This window comes from Daucus carota, chromosome 1 (assembly GCF_001625215.2).
Source record: "Daucus carota subsp. sativus chromosome 1, DH1 v3.0, whole genome shotgun sequence".
NCBI classification, from domain to species: Eukaryota; Viridiplantae; Streptophyta; class Magnoliopsida; order Apiales; family Apiaceae; genus Daucus; species Daucus carota.
The window spans coordinates 23380353-23396992 of NC_030381.2; the positions used below are offsets into that span (position 1 = coordinate 23380353).

Sequence of the window (16640 nt, forward strand, 5' to 3'; positions counted from 1 at the left end):
ATCTTCGGATCGGAAGTCCACTTCGTTTATATTTTTTTAAAAACCGATTATTAAAATCACTTATATTAACAATTCATAAAATTAGAGTTTGCTACCAAAAATCAATTAATCTTTTCACTATTTTGCTAATTAACCGACAACTTTTTTCATTAACAAGTTTAACTAACAATTTTTTTAAAATCATGCAAAAAAACAGTTAATGGACTAACCTGGTTAATGACAACTGATGTGATAAATCAAGATAGTCCACGTGGCACGAAAGAGTAATTTTATTAGACTAGTTAGGATTGTCAAAAAAAATTCCATTCAATTTTTTTCATTCAAACTAACTGAGTCAGAGCATAATTACAATACTACAAATTCTATTGCATATTCCTGTTGCATTACTAAAATTTCATAATATAAAATTAATAAGACAATATTCATAAATTTTTTCAAATCATTCGGACATCAAAATCATAAATTCCTTTCAATCATTCAAACATAAAATTGAAATTTTCTTCAAATTATTCAGATATAAACCAAAAACTTATCATTAGGACAAATTTTTTCATTCAAGTAAAAAGGTAACGTTTCCGGTGATAATCAACAAATCAAACATTCTATTAATTGGGTTGTTCAGCTAGAGGACAATTTTCTAATAAAATAATAGTGGCAGGATTCGAATTTTGAGATTGAGCTTCTCCGGCATTAGTTTCTCCACTTGGTATCAAATAGTCCTTTTAGAAAAACATGTGAAAGAATACATTACATGTCTAAAAACTATGCAAGACATATAGATACAAATAAAGGCAGACTAAAGACAAAAAAAACAAGGCATACAAACTTACATTCAAATAGAATTTTCCGGTCCTTGGATCAGTGTATAAGCCAATTCCCATGTTCGTAAACTTTTGTTGCTTGTTTTTTCTTTGGAGCAACAAATATTATAGGCTTCTCCACCCATGGCCTGATAGGTTTCTTCTTCGGTTGAGGGTTCACCACTTTGAGGGGATTTTACATGTTTTTTTCTTGTGTCCAGGGACTCCACAGTGATTACATGTAATTTGTAGATTTTTTTGCTGACTTTGAGTGTATGTATAGTTGGTTTGGAACTGCTTTTTCCATCTCCATCAAACTCCTAATTTCTTCTAGCTTTCTTTGGTCTGCTTCACAATCTTTTCTCCACAGGTGGAAGCACAGATTATATGCTACTTTCAGGTCACGTGTTGGAGCCTTGGTTGCAAGTGACCATTATAAATCTTATTATATGTGTTTTTCATATAGCACTCATGCACAAAATCTTTTGTATTACCATTTTCATAATATATAGCATTAATACCATGCACACATGGTATGCCACTAATCCACCACATGTTACAAGTGCGTGTCCATTCTCTCATGGTAACAACATACCCACATGTAGGACTAATAAAAACTTCAAACATGTCTTCCCCACTGTGTTTTATATTCCAATACCTATACACTTGTTTTTTATCCTCCAATTTTTCCTAATCCTAGGGTAGATAGGGTCTGAATCATTAGCAAGAACAATGGCCAAATTTCTTTCCCTCCTATCCATTAAATCCCTTCTAATATCTTCATGCAAAAAAAATAAGAAGTTTATCCCTAGAACTCAGAATAAAACCATTACAAATCTCACATATATTATTTTCAGTGTTTGTGTACTTTGTAGCAGAATTGAAGAATGCTCTACTCCAAACATTAAGGACATGTGACATTAGCCACTCATGTGATAGTCCCTAGCATGAACGACTAAAAAATGGTGCATTCTTAGAAAGGGTTTTGATTGATGACACAGCCTTACCAAATTCTCCCTTGATGTTACTCTTTACTACAACCCAGAACCACTTCCTTTATTGAGCTCCATTTCGCTTCTTCTTGAAATTAGCATATATGTGCCTAAAACAATTTCTATGTTCTGCCTCTGGCATAATCTCTTAAACTGCCTTTATCAGACCCTGTACATAGTAACCATAATATTATCAGAACACAATACATAACCAACTACACTGTAATCAAAATACAATACTATCTAAACGTACCTTTTGTTCATCTGAGAGTATAGTCCATCTTGTTCTTGGCTAAGAGGATCATCAAGGCCTAAATCCAGCACCAGCAATTTCAAGAACCAAATCCAGTTTTCATATGACTCTCCCTCAGCCATAGCCCAACATATTGGGTACATTTGATCATTTGCATCCCTCTCTATTGCTGACAGTAATTCCCCCATGCATTTCCCTTTCAACCAAGAACCATCTAATCATGTAATTTTTCTATGGTGTTCTTTCCATCCCTTCTTGATCCCTCAAAAGCACACATAAATTCTTTTGAACTTTATGGCACCTTTTGGATTTGCAACATCAATTACCACCCTACTTCCAGGATTTTTTTGTGGTATTTCCTCAACATAGCTGAATAACATAGCATAGTGATGCTCTAAATCCCTCTCAATCTCCCTCATTGCTTTTTGTTTTGCCCTAAAATATTGGTTTAATGTGACTGAGATACCATATGTTTCCTTCACATCAGCTTGCATCTCCTTGAGCTTCATTGCATGATTGTCCCTCAGATTTCTTGCATACTCTGTTGCTAGACAGCTACTAGTAATAATTTCTGCATTGTAGTCCCTAACACATGTATGCTTATTATTCAAGATTTTAATTTGAAAACTTTCTTTTGTGGACATATTATTTGTAGCCCACAATCTCCATTTACAAATATCCGGATAACCACATACAACTAACAACCTATTGCTCTCACTTTTCAAAAATGTATACACCAACTGATATGCAACTGCATGAGATTTGATTGCATGCTTTTTTTTATAATGAGAATAAATCTCAACAAATATGAATCGGCAATTCACCATGATAATTCTTTCATTCAAGAATGCATATTATGCAAGATGACCGAGGAAATTTAGACAATATAACTTTAATGTCCGAAAAGAAAAACCCGTCTTCTTCCAAGAATCCTGAAAATAAAATAAAGGAAACAAGAAGAACATAAGTCTATATATATAACAGATTATATATATTATAAAAATAAAAGATAATATATCCAATAATTAATTATTATAAAATCACGTGTATATTGCATGTGCTCATAAAAATATTCCCACAATCATGATAACTCATAATTGAGGCAATTAAGCTCTCAATTAAGGCACAATTAATAAAATATTAACGCCCTCAATTAAGGCACAATTAACGCCCTCAAGTAAGGCACAATTAACAACCTCAAGTAAGGCACAATTAACGCCCTCAATTAGAAGGCACAGTTTAAGCCCTCAATTAAGAGGCATAATTAACTTGAATATGGTCTATCACAGAACTGTAGGATGCATGCATTCATACCAGCAGCTCTCTTTGACAAAATGGCTAGGCTTGTAGAAGAGGTAAAGATTTATCTCATCTAGAATTAATGTGAAGGACTATACAGAGAAGGACAAGTTCAAGGTTGCACAAATGGATAGAAAAATTGTTTTCACTACTGAGACAAAAGTAAAAGAGTTGCAAGAAACTGAAATCTTCATCCCTAACAACAACTTTGATTTTTTTGATTTCTCAGATCTTAAAAAAAAAGGCTGGACAATTGACATATCCCACGGGTAATCATCTTTCAATGTTCGGAAGCTTGGGTTACTTACATAAGTTTCATTATTAACCAGCCACAATAGTATAGATGTTATTGGCATTATTCAAAAACGAGGGAACATTAGTCGTACCCAAACAAGCTGGGGAAATTGAAGAAGAAGGTTAATGCTTTTAACATTAACGAGATCCTAACTCTAGACAAGGAATTCAATTAGGTCAATTTTTTTTTTAAATTTAAATAAAGTGTTAACTATACTTCTTTCTAATATATCAACTATATTGATCAGGAGGAGGTCATTTGTAAGGGCAACATCAAAAGTGTTGAAGAAAAAACAGATTGGAAAAGACAAATATGCACATCATGCTACTGACAAACTTATTTAAAGATAATTTCCAATATTGTGTGGGATGTTAGCGATTGGTTCCATATCCTTTCAAAAGGTAAATACATATATTATAAAAGAATAAGGTGAATCACCAAACATTTACGTATACGATTAACTATCCTAAATTGCAGGTTTCATGTTTCAACTATGGTGGCTGATCAAACTGGAGAACTCAAAACATTTCTCAGGGATCATGAAATCCGGAATCTCATACACAAATTTGTAGAAGAAGTTGAAACTGAGGTCTTTCCTATATTTATCATATCTCCAAATTGATACATTATAAACAAATTAACACAAAATTCTGGAACCAAGTGTTTTAACCACTATTCACATTGTATTAGGATGATTCATTGCTAAAAGAAATTAAAGCTATTGAAGGAATGCGGTGCAGTTTAAAATAGTTGGTAACAACAAAAAATGTGGAAGAAAAGAGCTCTAAATTCCTAAAAACTCATATAATGAAAGGCTTCAACACTGAAGAAGAGATGTCAGAGCGGGAAGAAACATTGGTCACAACAGAAACCTTAGGCTTGGAGGTATTATCATATATTCAAGCCTTTAATATATTATATAGTCATGACAGATAAGTAACATTATATTTCTATAACAAACTAGGACATGTATTCACTTAGACGATATCTCCCAACCCTAGTAAAAGAACATTTTCATAGAACTGAAACGAACAATGGTAAGTTTAAATCATATTTTTGCATACTTTCTAAAGTTTGGCTTTTCATTGATTTGAATAACCTATATTGCAGGACTGATGTGGTGGATAAAGAACTTTTGTTATGCCTCTCCAACACTTTTGTTTACAGCATCTATTTTCAGACACCGAAACCTCTAATGTTATTCGGATATGTAACCTATGAAACAATTACATATGCTTAACAATGCTTTACCATGTTTTGTGAAATTGTTTGTGTCATTACTATGATGAAGCTTATGAAAGGCTTAGAATGATCTTATTAGTTTTTATCTATCCGAATTAGATCATCCTTTGTTACATTTTAATTAAAAAGTATAATTATTATACGTACTACATTTTTATAAAAACAATCTTCTCACCTAGACAGATAATAATTTACAATCCAAATTGCATAACAAAAGCAACAAATCTCATTAATACAATACACAATATGAAGGAATCATCTTACTATATTCATAACAACAATAGCAAACCAAAGTGGCATCTTACTATTTTCAATAAAAGTGAGATCACACAACATTGACTAGCATTAAAACATTACTCATAAAAGTAATAACATGAGTTCATTTCTGATTAATGTCAAATAAAGCACTTAGGCACTACATAATGTCTAGCAGGATACCAAACATATCACAGTTCAAAAGATAAGGTTATAAAACACACATTCAGTCTTCCACAGATAACATAAAAGACACTACTTAGGCACGAATATGAAAAATTTCATTGAACCTCAGACAGAAGTCTTCACCACTTCAACAATGAAACGATGATATGACTCATCCTTCCACTTGAACCAGCATGTTTCACCAACTGCAAGCTGATGATCATTCTGTAGTTGTATCCAAGCAGCATGAATTATCGTTCTCTTCTTATCAGCATGCTTTCGGATTTCAATTTTAAAATGACGAGGACCTCTAAAGATGCTGATTTCCTCTCATTTGCCCCACCATTCAGTAACAGGTTTGTACTATGAAGATATATCCTATAACAGGATATGGTCTTACAAGATATAACTTTATGCAAATTTGTAAAATTAAGGGAATTAGATGAGGATACAGTCTTAAGGATACCATTCCTGATAATTCTCCAATATATGAAATGGCTGCACTACTATTGCAAAGAAAAATGGAGGCCTAATTGCTTGAATCAGGGCACCTATATACATAAAATCGAATCAGATTAGCATCGTTTAGACTATACATGTATATTATATTTTTAATTATTCATATAAATAGGTACAAGTTCTAAATTTACCCGAACGTAACATATTGGTATAAAACACCAACCCCATGTTATGACCATTAAAACAAGTAACATCAAACTCCCAAATATTATCAAAGGTGAAGACTAACAGCTCAAATGGATTCAAATCCTCTACACATAAATAATTAGGAACTGAACCTAAACCAATCAAGGTGCGCTCCTGCCCAATATAGTTACCTCTAAACCCAGCACCATTGTTTAGAAAATATTGAAATCGTGTCGGTAGGGTGGCTACAAACTTTCCAAGAAATGAACGTGGAGGGACATAATATTAAAACATAAGACTTAAAACATGTAGTAATCCATGAAGAACGTAATAAATCATGCATAATCTACACAAACTAACCACTACATCACCAAAACCTTCAAAGAGCTTCAGATGTTTTACAAACCTCCAACCATCACGACCCACAGACACTACAAAAAATACTACATAACATTAAAAATAACAAAAATATTGATCTTTCATCTCAAAATTCATATTACTAGTTTTTGGAATAGATTTCTGAGCAAAGTATACAATAAGCGGATATTCAATTTCACCACAATCAGAACCAATGATATAAACTTTGAATCAATCACTTTTACAAAATCTAACAAAATTTAAAAATAAGAACTTCCCCGCCAAATAAGCCAAAATCCACAAATGTGTCATGCATACCTAGGAACTCACTGTCATTCTGGTCGAAAACAACACGAATCTTGTACCCGTTACGGAACTTAAGCTTCACTAAGTGACCAACCTGATTACCGAATTTGTTGGAGAACTTTTGATGGAATTGACTGTAAAGAAACAGAGGTAGAGAGCTAGGCAAAGAAGAGACATGCCAATGAAAATGACATACCAGTTCATTCGAAGAGCAATCGATACAATCAAGATGCTTCACAAATTGAGGGACATACATAGAAAAACCAATATTAGAAGAAGAAGTTAGAGAATGATGTTTTTAACTCAAATGCAACTAAAAATACAGAGTTGGTTTAAGAACAAATCACACTCTACTTTTAAGAGAAAAGCATTGAATTAAATCCAACTTACAAGATAATTGTCCTTCATTTTGAGTACGTACGTCTGAATATTTATGCCTTTCTAGACTATAAAGCCCAACTGTTTGATTAACCCAAGAATAGCCTTTTTGTATATTGTTGTAAATAATTATTTTTTACTATAAAGCCTGGTTGTTTGGACCAAAAGATATTGTGTTTAGTTCTTATATTTTGAAATTATTTTTGAACACACACAACGATGCAATAAACATGTATTTAAATATAAATCGTGAATATCTATTTAAAATTTGGGATTCTGCAGCAGAACTTTAGTGGTTCTAAGATCACATTTTAAGGATTGGTTCTCTTTTGAGCGCGGCCCAATGATTATATTGATACATGTAAGTATACTTCCTTCGTCCCATTATACATATCCCTTTTAAGAAAAAAATTTGTCCCTTTCAACACAAATTTATCTCTATATTTAGTGTGACTTTTTTGAAACTCAAATCATTTCTCAATGCACTGAATCTCTGTCTTTATAATTCCTTCCGTCACATTATACATGTCCCTTTTGGAAAAAAAATTCTCAAATTACATGTCCCTCCCTTCTTTAACACAAATTTATTTCTATATTTATTGTGACTTGTTTGAAACTCAACTTTAGTCTCATTTCTGAATGCGCTAAATCTTTATGTTTATTTTGATATTTTTGAAACTCAACTCTGTTCTCACTACTTAATGCTTTAATTAAAAAAATATGAGATAAAATTATATCTAACCAAATTTTTTCTAAATATACATATTTTTTTAAAAGGGCCATGTACAATGGGACGATGGAAGTACATAGGAGTAGGTTATAATCACGAAAACAAAATTTGAATGGTTGTTATATCAGTTACCTGCATTTCCGGTGGGCCCACTTAATTAGAGCTTGGGGGCAACAGCTAAATGAAGCCACACAACTTAATCCTAACCCCGGGTCCTAACAGATTCTACGTACGTACATAGTATTACATAACAAGATTGTGTAATAAAATTGGGTGGTGAATGGTGATTTTCATCAATCATGATATTGTTGCGTCTGGGAGGTGTTATTACCACCAGCAAGTCAATCCACTTTCCGTGCTGCTCAATACAGTCTAGAATCACCCCAACCAACACTGAGAAGAATGGTCCTGATTTCGAGCAGCTCAAGTCGGAGCTCCGCGGTGGAGGAACCCCTGCTTCTGCTTCTGCTGCTGCAGCTCTTCGTGCTGATACCAACAATAGAGGAGGAGTCGAGGTGCCTAGACAGAAGTACATCGCTACTTCTAAGTTTGATCTTCTCGACGCCATTGTCATGGATGAAGAGGATGATGTGAAGCAGCAGTTTCTACTTCTTTCCTCGTATGTTCAATTTTTCACTTCATCTCATTTTGTTTGTTATTAATAGTTTTTTGTACTACTATTGCTAGGCTTCTAAATCCATTTTTTTAATTATTATTGGACTAATACACTTAGTGGTTGTTTAGTTTAGTTTTATAACTAAAAAACTATTTTTCGATTTGAAAGCATAAAAACAGTTTTCAGAAATTAGGTATGGCGTTGGCTCCTGATCCTAAAAAAGTTCAAAAAATTTATTACCAGAGACATATGAGAATGTTGTTTTATGAACAGAAAACACAGCCAAACATCGCCTAAGTTTTGATTGGTGTCAGATGTTGAGCATATTTGTCAAGGCGTCACATGACTAGAAATGTGATAGATTATGGGTACTGTTTTTGCAGCCTGTTCTGCAATACAATTCTTCTTTATGTTCTTTTTAGTGAATCATATCTATGAGCCAGAGTAGAAAAGTCTAAGCAAATTACCAGTTAAAATATCAATTACGGTTACATGTTTATATGATTTTAGGTGCTTGGACTCTATTTTACATGCTGAACACAAGAGCATCTTAGAGGAAATGAGAGTGGACTATGATCTTCTGCAAGCCACTAGGTATAAGGAGAATATCAGTGGAAAAGAAGAAGATGATTTGAAACTAAGTTCTGATGTATCTGAGCCAAACAATTCCGAGGTTGCAGCGTATGAACCTAATGGAATTGGAGAAGAACACTTGGAGGGCCAGTTTGAATCTATCTTGGCCATGCCTTCCACTGTGGCGTTTGATTTGAAATATCTCTTTGATAGTTTTAAAACCAAAAATGTGAAGAAAATCCATGATGAAGAATCCAGGTTCGTTAAGTTCTCTCTGCTTCCATAAGATACCCAGATTCTTGCTATTAATGCTTCAAGTAAAGAATGTACAGTGTCCGATTTGGCAGGTCTTTAAGGCCAAATTGAACATGGATTACATGTACTTCACAACCAAAAGTGTTTATTTGAGCACTACTGGGCCTAGCCAAACTACTACATGAATGATTTGGTTGGTTGGACCACAAAAGGAAAAATTTAAGCAAAAAAATGCAATGGATACTTGAGGCGTTTGTTCTCAAAAAAATTTACCCCTTACGAAACTTAATGCTGCTGTAGTTGTGACTGCGAGAGATTGATTAACATAAAAGAGTAAATGAAGACCTTTAGTCAACAATAGCATGTTGTTATATCCTTAGTATTAGAATTTAAAAGATATGGAGTCGAATTTATCTACATTATAGTTATACATATATGTTTAAGTTGGAAATATCCTGGTTAGGCATCAAACGAGTGAAGATTTCAGTTAAAAAAACAAAGAATTCTAGAAGTTATTAGGCAAACTGACCAAACACTTACGAACTAATTGAAATTTCATTTTGTTTTGTGTGATATGCACTGTGAAAAAAATTAATTCAAGTAGCTACAGTTTGTTGGTCTTGAGATGCTACTTTCTCACAACAAGGTACCCTAATTTTGTGGCTCCTAAATATATGGAAGCTTGAGGTGGTCTTTCCAGTCCCCTGTTTGTATGTTAGTGGGTTTGATCACATTTGGAAGTAGGATTTACTTTCCACGGAGAGAACAGGTTGTGCCTTTTAACTTGGGGCATAAAATTTGCTCCAATATACAGGCATACTACAGCTTGGTTCTTATTTTAAGAGTTTTTGGACGTCTGGCACTAGTAAAACTAAGGAATATTGCAATCTGTCTTTTGTTTAAAGACATATATGATTCTTTAGCTAAAAGCTATATAAAATGAAATGGATTATTTTATTTACATCCTCTATTTATCTGATTAACATGTAATTTTGATTACAGGATTGCCATAGCTACTCGTTTCCAGCGTGCATTCATGCAGCTTCTTCATAACGCTCAATTTGAAGAATTGTCTGAGGCAGACCTGATGCTGACCTCTGCACTGAATACTGATTATCTTCTTACATTGCCAATATATGTCGACTGGAAGAAAGCATCCGATTCTAAAGCAATTATATTCAGGTTACTTATTTTTCTCCTTATTTCGGTCAGGATCCAGAATTGTCTTACAATATGCCACATCATTAAATTTTTTTCTTGCGAGTTACTTTGAATTTTCAGGGTTTTAGGATGCAAAATTTGTAAGTTTACAATTTTGATTATATCTACTGAAAGTAAAAACCACTAATTTTCCTGTATTTTTCAAATTTTTATTTCCACAATATTATTTTGTTTAAGTTACTATCGCTGTACTTTTTTTCTGTTCCTTTCATGGTATAGGTGCATGCTTAATCTAAGATTAGAACTACTATATTAATCTAAGATTTGACAATTCTTCTCTCCTTGTACAGGCGTGGTTATACTACTGAAAAACAGAAGGGCCTGCTAATTGGTGAAAAGCTGGATTACTTGCAGTCAAGACTTCTTCTCCGCATCTTTTTCCTGGTAGCGAAACCACTTCGAAAAGTGGGGTCATGGGTGGCTGAGGTAGTTGTCAGTTTTTCACCTATGATTTGAAAATGATTATAATTAGTATCCAATACTTGAACTATGTTACAAATAACAGCAGAGTTACAAGCAGTAAAATCTCATTAGCACTATGGCACTGGCATATGGAACAACTCTCTAACTCCTTACCAATGTGTAAACAAACATTAATAATATCCCCTCCATGGCAGTTTTTTTCTGCATAAAGAACATCTCCTGTGTATACTTGGAATAATTGAGCAATTGAATTAAAATTTTTGTTTTTTGTGACAGTCACAATCTGGATGGTTTGCTTGTTTCTTCTCCATTCCTCTTCAAGTTTTAATTCTCTCTGTTGAAAGAATTTTGTTATTGACTGATCCATATCATATATTAGGACCAGATTAGGAATTCATAGTATCTTTTCTGTCAATTCTAATTCCCGCCTTCTGGTTTATGCAGTACAAGCATTATATGTTATAAGCTTGCTTCTAAATATCGTGTTGTATAATTATCCGATGTTCGATAATGTCTCAGAATTATGATATCTCCTCAAATAGTGTGACAATCTTGTAAGTTTTGACATCTTCCAAATCGACTTTTGTTGGGGACAGGCTGTCAAACAAAGTATCCAGCGGCAGAGCACAGAAGTATGGGTTAATAAATTGAAGCTCTGGCTCGAGGATATGCCTCTTTCCCGGTGGCCATATTCATTTGATGAAAATGAGTTCGAAAAGGAACAGAATGTAGACCAAATTTCCAAGGAAGATCTTCCTATTTGGTTGGCTGCTCAGAGGGCAGTGAATCGTTATGAAGGTATCCTTTCATCGCTTGGTCCCCGTAGCAGGCTTTTAAGAAAGTTCCTGACATGGATGGAGCTTATACCCTCGGTGCCCAAAAGACCATCTAAACTTGATCCGATCGCTAACACTATTGAATCTCATTTAAGGTTAGTCTTTATTGAATTCCTCCCTCTTCTGTAACTAGTGCACATGTGAGTCTTCTTTCCAGAAGTCAATCATCTTATTGGAACAGATAACTAAGTTGTTATAAAATTTATTGGATTTATTAAACTCTGCTCTGTTAATACTCCATGTAATATATATGTAATATAATAAATGAGAAATAAACTAGATAGAGTAGTTACAAATTGTATATGCACATAATTGCACCAATTTCATTTATATTAGCCCTTTTTCCAGTCATCAGAGCAAGACCAGACTACATTTAGTAAGTTTGTGAAGTGGTAAATGACTAAAGCATCAAACTGTTTCTTCCCTAGGCCTATTTCGTTGCCTAGAATATCACTTGGTGATATTTGGGAACCTGCTACACGAAAGGTCTGTGGAAATGATATTTGGAAAATGTTGAAAGCTGCATTTTCCATTCTTTCTTCCAAATCTAGTCTTCAGGTACTTTCAGTCAACATACTTGTTTATTCCTACTGCCTTATGTTACAACTCACAAGCTAAAGTAGTCTTGTGGTAACTAGAACTGTTTGTGCTGCTTACTTCCTTCCTTCTTTTCTCTCTGTTGCTTCCAGTTTCCTTTCTGTTCATTTCTGTCCCCTCTTTTTGTGCCTGAATTTTGAATCGCACATGCTATTTAAATATCTCAGTCAACATCAAGTTGAAGAGCCCGGCACAATTTTTCAGATCCCAACACTTTTTCAGACAAGTGAAGCAGGTTTTAAATTATAATTTTTTTTCAAGTAGATTTATCAGATCAAGATCAGGGGATCACCACTTGAATCAAATTGAAATTAATTTTAGTCAATTATGAACATCACATAGGTTTGGCAGGCAAGAATTCTTATGACATATACTTGGCACAAAATGGCAAAACCACCAACGACAATTTTGGAACTTCAGAAGCAGACGCTTTCTTTTTCTGAAAAGACTCTAGACTAACAATTTTCATCTTGAAAAGGCAATTATAATTTTATAGCTAACTATTGAATCATCTTTGGGAATATACTCTTCCAACAGGAGCCCGCATTCCAGGAACTAATTTTGCTTTATACAGAGGAAATGGATGAAATAGAAGCCATGGATACAAGTGAGATTCCTTCATTACAACTCAAAATCTACGAGACTATTCCTATTCCAGAACTGCCAGTAAATATATCTCTTCCACTCTTTATGTTCATATTTGTTGCTTATATGTACAGTTGCATCTTAATTTCTCTTTCTGGCACCACTAAAAGAAAACTTATTTGGTAAGTACTTTCTTTGTAGGTAATTTTTCCACACAAGAAGCTATCTTTCCGGATTCTGGACACAGTAAGAGATGTCATTATGTCAATAGAGTAACAATGGAAAATTGTTTAACTGTCTTAACATACGAATATACGATACTTCCCTGATCCAAAAATGTGATATCTTTGCACTTTTTAAAGTTCCCCTGTTCAAGGGTGCAGATCAAGTTTTAAATCTTTACCATTCCTTAGTAGTCATGTCTAAGTTAATGTTGGCTTGAAACAGACGACATCAGCAATGTGCACAGTTTTGAGGCAGAGGGGTTATGACATGGATTAAAAAATGTAGGAATAAGTGAAAATATAATCAATGGATGTTAAAAACCCTCTTTTGGATGCAGGGAGTAAGTTTTTGTTGGTATATTGGTTCACGAATATGCTCACCCCTAATGTTTAAGTTTAACACTGATTTCTTGAGATGGTTTGCCTTTCGATATAGGCATGCATCCTAAATGCTCTTCTTGTGTAGGTACGCTTGGACGCTGCAACAATCGTGGGACTTTTAGCATTCTTTATTAACTACAAATTCGAGGACATAAAATCATCTCCGTATGTACTCCACAATTTGTCTATAAGATTACTAGGAACTTTGTCTTAAGTTGAATAATTTTGTGGTTAATTGCACTACCACTGGGTCTTGGTTTAAATTACTTTATAAGGTCATCGGTTTCATAATTTTCTGTTCGGTATTTGAAGTGCACCTGTCAGCAATACTTGTTGTTGGGTCAATCATAATGGATATTTTCCATTCATATAAGTTTTTAATCCTACTCTGCATATTTGATCTTTATGATGATAATGCATATCTCCGACTTATGGAATGTTCTAGAATCAAAAGAGGTCGGAACAGAATAAGATATTACCTGTCCAGATAATATATTTCCACACGTTATGAAAGCCTTAATCATTTCATATCATTTCTGACAGTTAGTAGGTTTGTTATCTGAACAGATCAGCTGTACTTCTAGACGTAATTGCGATCACTGCTCTTATAATATCCGTTAGTAGGATAGTTCTGGGTTATAAACAAACGTGGGACAGGTATCAAGTAAGTCCATTTCTGCTTTTATATGCTAGAATGCATTCATGAGCTGTGAAAGTACATTTAATTCACTTTCCTTCTTTTAGCTCTTGGTGAACAGAACACTCTATGAGAAAACAGTAGCCAGTGGCTTTGGTTCGATTCACTTTCTTCTTGATGCTTCTGAACAGCAGCAAGTAAGAGAATTTACTACACATTTTTTAATAATGATGACGTCTATATCTACGAGGGTAGAAAATAGCGCGAATAAAATGTGCTTTTTCAGTGTTCCTCAAGTATTGATCAATACTTCTGCAGTTCTGCTAGATATAAGCTATAGAAAATATTTAACTTATATAATTTTTAGAAGGGTCTACTCTTTACAAAGGTGGAAGATTTTTATTGGTGGAGATTTGTGTGCATGTAGAGGGGTCATCGTTGTTAATGAGATTGGAGCCAATATAAATCTGCCACCTGACTAAAATGGGCGCACACTAGAAAATCCGTTTTAGCAACCTTGAAAAACTGGAACACTAATTTCAGCCATCTAAATCAAAATAAAAAAATTTTAATTACATGTGATTATTTGCTCCTTTGAACAACATATGCAGTACAAGGAAGCAATTTTGGCATATGCGATCCTACTCAAAGAAGAAAATGGCCAGGTTAGTTCTAATTTCTTCTAGTTATTAACTTATTGCGTTTTGATGAGCGGGCAAAAATTGTTTGCTTCAGGATTTAAAATGTAATTATGGTTTAAGATGACACTAATTAATATAGCAGCGTAGTTGAAATTGAACATAGGTTATTTCAAGGCCTTAAAACAGTAGTTTCATCTCTGATATGGATTTTAAGTAGGTCTTTCTCTAAATTTCTTTTTTTTCTGTACTCTTAGATGCATATGGTTTTTCTCTGACTGGTAGGCAGCTATGCAAAACAATAATTCCCTCGTTATGAACATGGCATAATAACTGTTTAAAATGCAGGTAACCTGCATTGAAGTTGCGAAGGACAGATGTGAGAGATTCATGTATAACATGTTTAAAGAAAAGGTGACTACATTTCGTTGCAATAAACATTGGTTAGTGGAAGGATTTTCTCACTAATTTGAGTTTTGCAGGTAGACATGCCAATCCATAAGGCCATAAACACACTGGCGAGACTCGGTCTTGTCAAGGAAACTTGCATCGATGGACAAACTGAAGTTGAGGCTGTTCCCTGTCCCGCTGCATATGAAATCCTTAAACAACGCTGGAATAATCTACTCACCGACATTCCTTGATGTTTAAATATTCAGTAATGCATCCAAACCAGCTGTGCTGCTTAAACATTGGATGGCAGTCCTGCAGGAAAGACATTCGTCTTTTGATCCAGTCACCCTGCCAAATGAAATAATCGCAGTGATTACAAGCGAAAAGAATGCATTGCAGTGCTACAAGGGAAAACTAGGTGTAATTGAAGAGAATCTAGCAGTGCTAGTGTTCTGACCATCTGCTAAGTGGTTTTTGATAGTGATAGTAATGTGATTTGGTGGTGTAAATTCTGCTTATTCCTACTCCGCAGATATAGGGATGCTTAGACAGTTAATGAATAGGTGTTATCTCAAGCTTTTGTATAATTCTGAGAATGATAAAAGGAAGATACCATGTACATAATACCAATTGCTTTCGATATTGTTATTTAGGTACTGTTTGGGGTTGCTGTTACAGACAGGAACAGCAGCTTTTTGCTGAAAAACAGGTAAAAAATTGTTTGATAAATCTAAAAGCAGCTTTTAGCTGAAAAGCTGCTTTTAGAAAAAGCAGGTCCTCACATGCTTTTGGAAAAAGCTGTTTTCAGCTTTTGTAGGAAGCTGTTACAAATTTCACTATCAAAACTCACCAAATAAATTATTTTTTTATATTATAACTCAATATTTGCAAATATTAAAAAAAATTACCAAACAGTTATCTGATTTCTACAACAGCACTTTTTTTACCAGCACTTTTTCTGACAACACAACAATTTTTAACGGCATTCCCAAACAGACCCTTAGTTGATAATATATAGACGTGATAAATTAATACCCTATTCTTATTTATCATAGAGCCTCCTTGAAAGCTGCAATGAGCTTATGTGCATTCTTGTTTCCAGATAATTCAGAAAATAATGGAACCAGATTTCCTCCGGTTATTTCCAGTGGTGACACCCCGTTAGTCCCCAGTTTTCAGACATGACAGATAACACAAAAGCTATTTGATAAGTAACCCATAATAAAAATTTTATAGAGTTGTTTCATAATTTAAATTATTTGAGTTTTAAAAATTAAAACAAATAGTCATATTGATTCTGTGTGAGATAGTCGTTACATTATAAAATCCTGATCAACATTTACGTCTTTTCATAGTAGTGCAATAATAATTTTAATTAAATAAAAATTTATGTGGCGATGATCTATTGGTACTTTTGATGTTATATCAACATAAACTACTTATTTATTTGATAATTATTTCATAAGTCAAATTGTATAAGTTTTAAAAATTAAAATAAATAATTCTGTCAATGATATAATTTTGTTGGTGGGATAATCGTTATA

At 33.8% G+C, this 16640-nt stretch overlaps 1 protein-coding gene across 3 annotated transcripts; it reads left to right on the forward strand.

Annotated features, from left to right (window-relative positions):
• Positions 1-7847: 7847 nt before the first annotated feature.
• LOC108205289 (uncharacterized) lies at positions 7848-15748 on the forward strand. Of its 3 annotated transcripts, XM_017375190.2 has the most exons (14): positions 7849-8336; positions 8844-9164; positions 10164-10343; positions 10673-10808; positions 11402-11736; positions 12070-12199; positions 12776-12904; positions 13025-13069; positions 13514-13593; positions 13996-14092; positions 14173-14262; positions 14677-14730; positions 15052-15117; positions 15186-15748. In XM_017375190.2, exons 1-14 carry the CDS (start codon positions 8017-8019, stop codon positions 15345-15347), a joined length of 2145 nt encoding a protein of 714 aa, XP_017230679.1. In that variant the 5' UTR covers positions 7849-8016; the 3' UTR covers positions 15348-15748. The 3 variants fall into 3 exon arrangements, 2 of the variants coding, with proteins under 2 accessions (XP_063949374.1, XP_017230679.1); XM_064093304.1 differs by lacking the exon at positions 13025-13069 and having other exon boundaries at positions 7848-8336; XR_010292052.1 differs by lacking the exons at positions 15052-15117; positions 15186-15748 and having other exon boundaries at positions 7848-8336; positions 13996-14085; positions 14677-14732.
• The last annotated feature ends 892 nt before the right edge of the window (positions 15749-16640 follow it).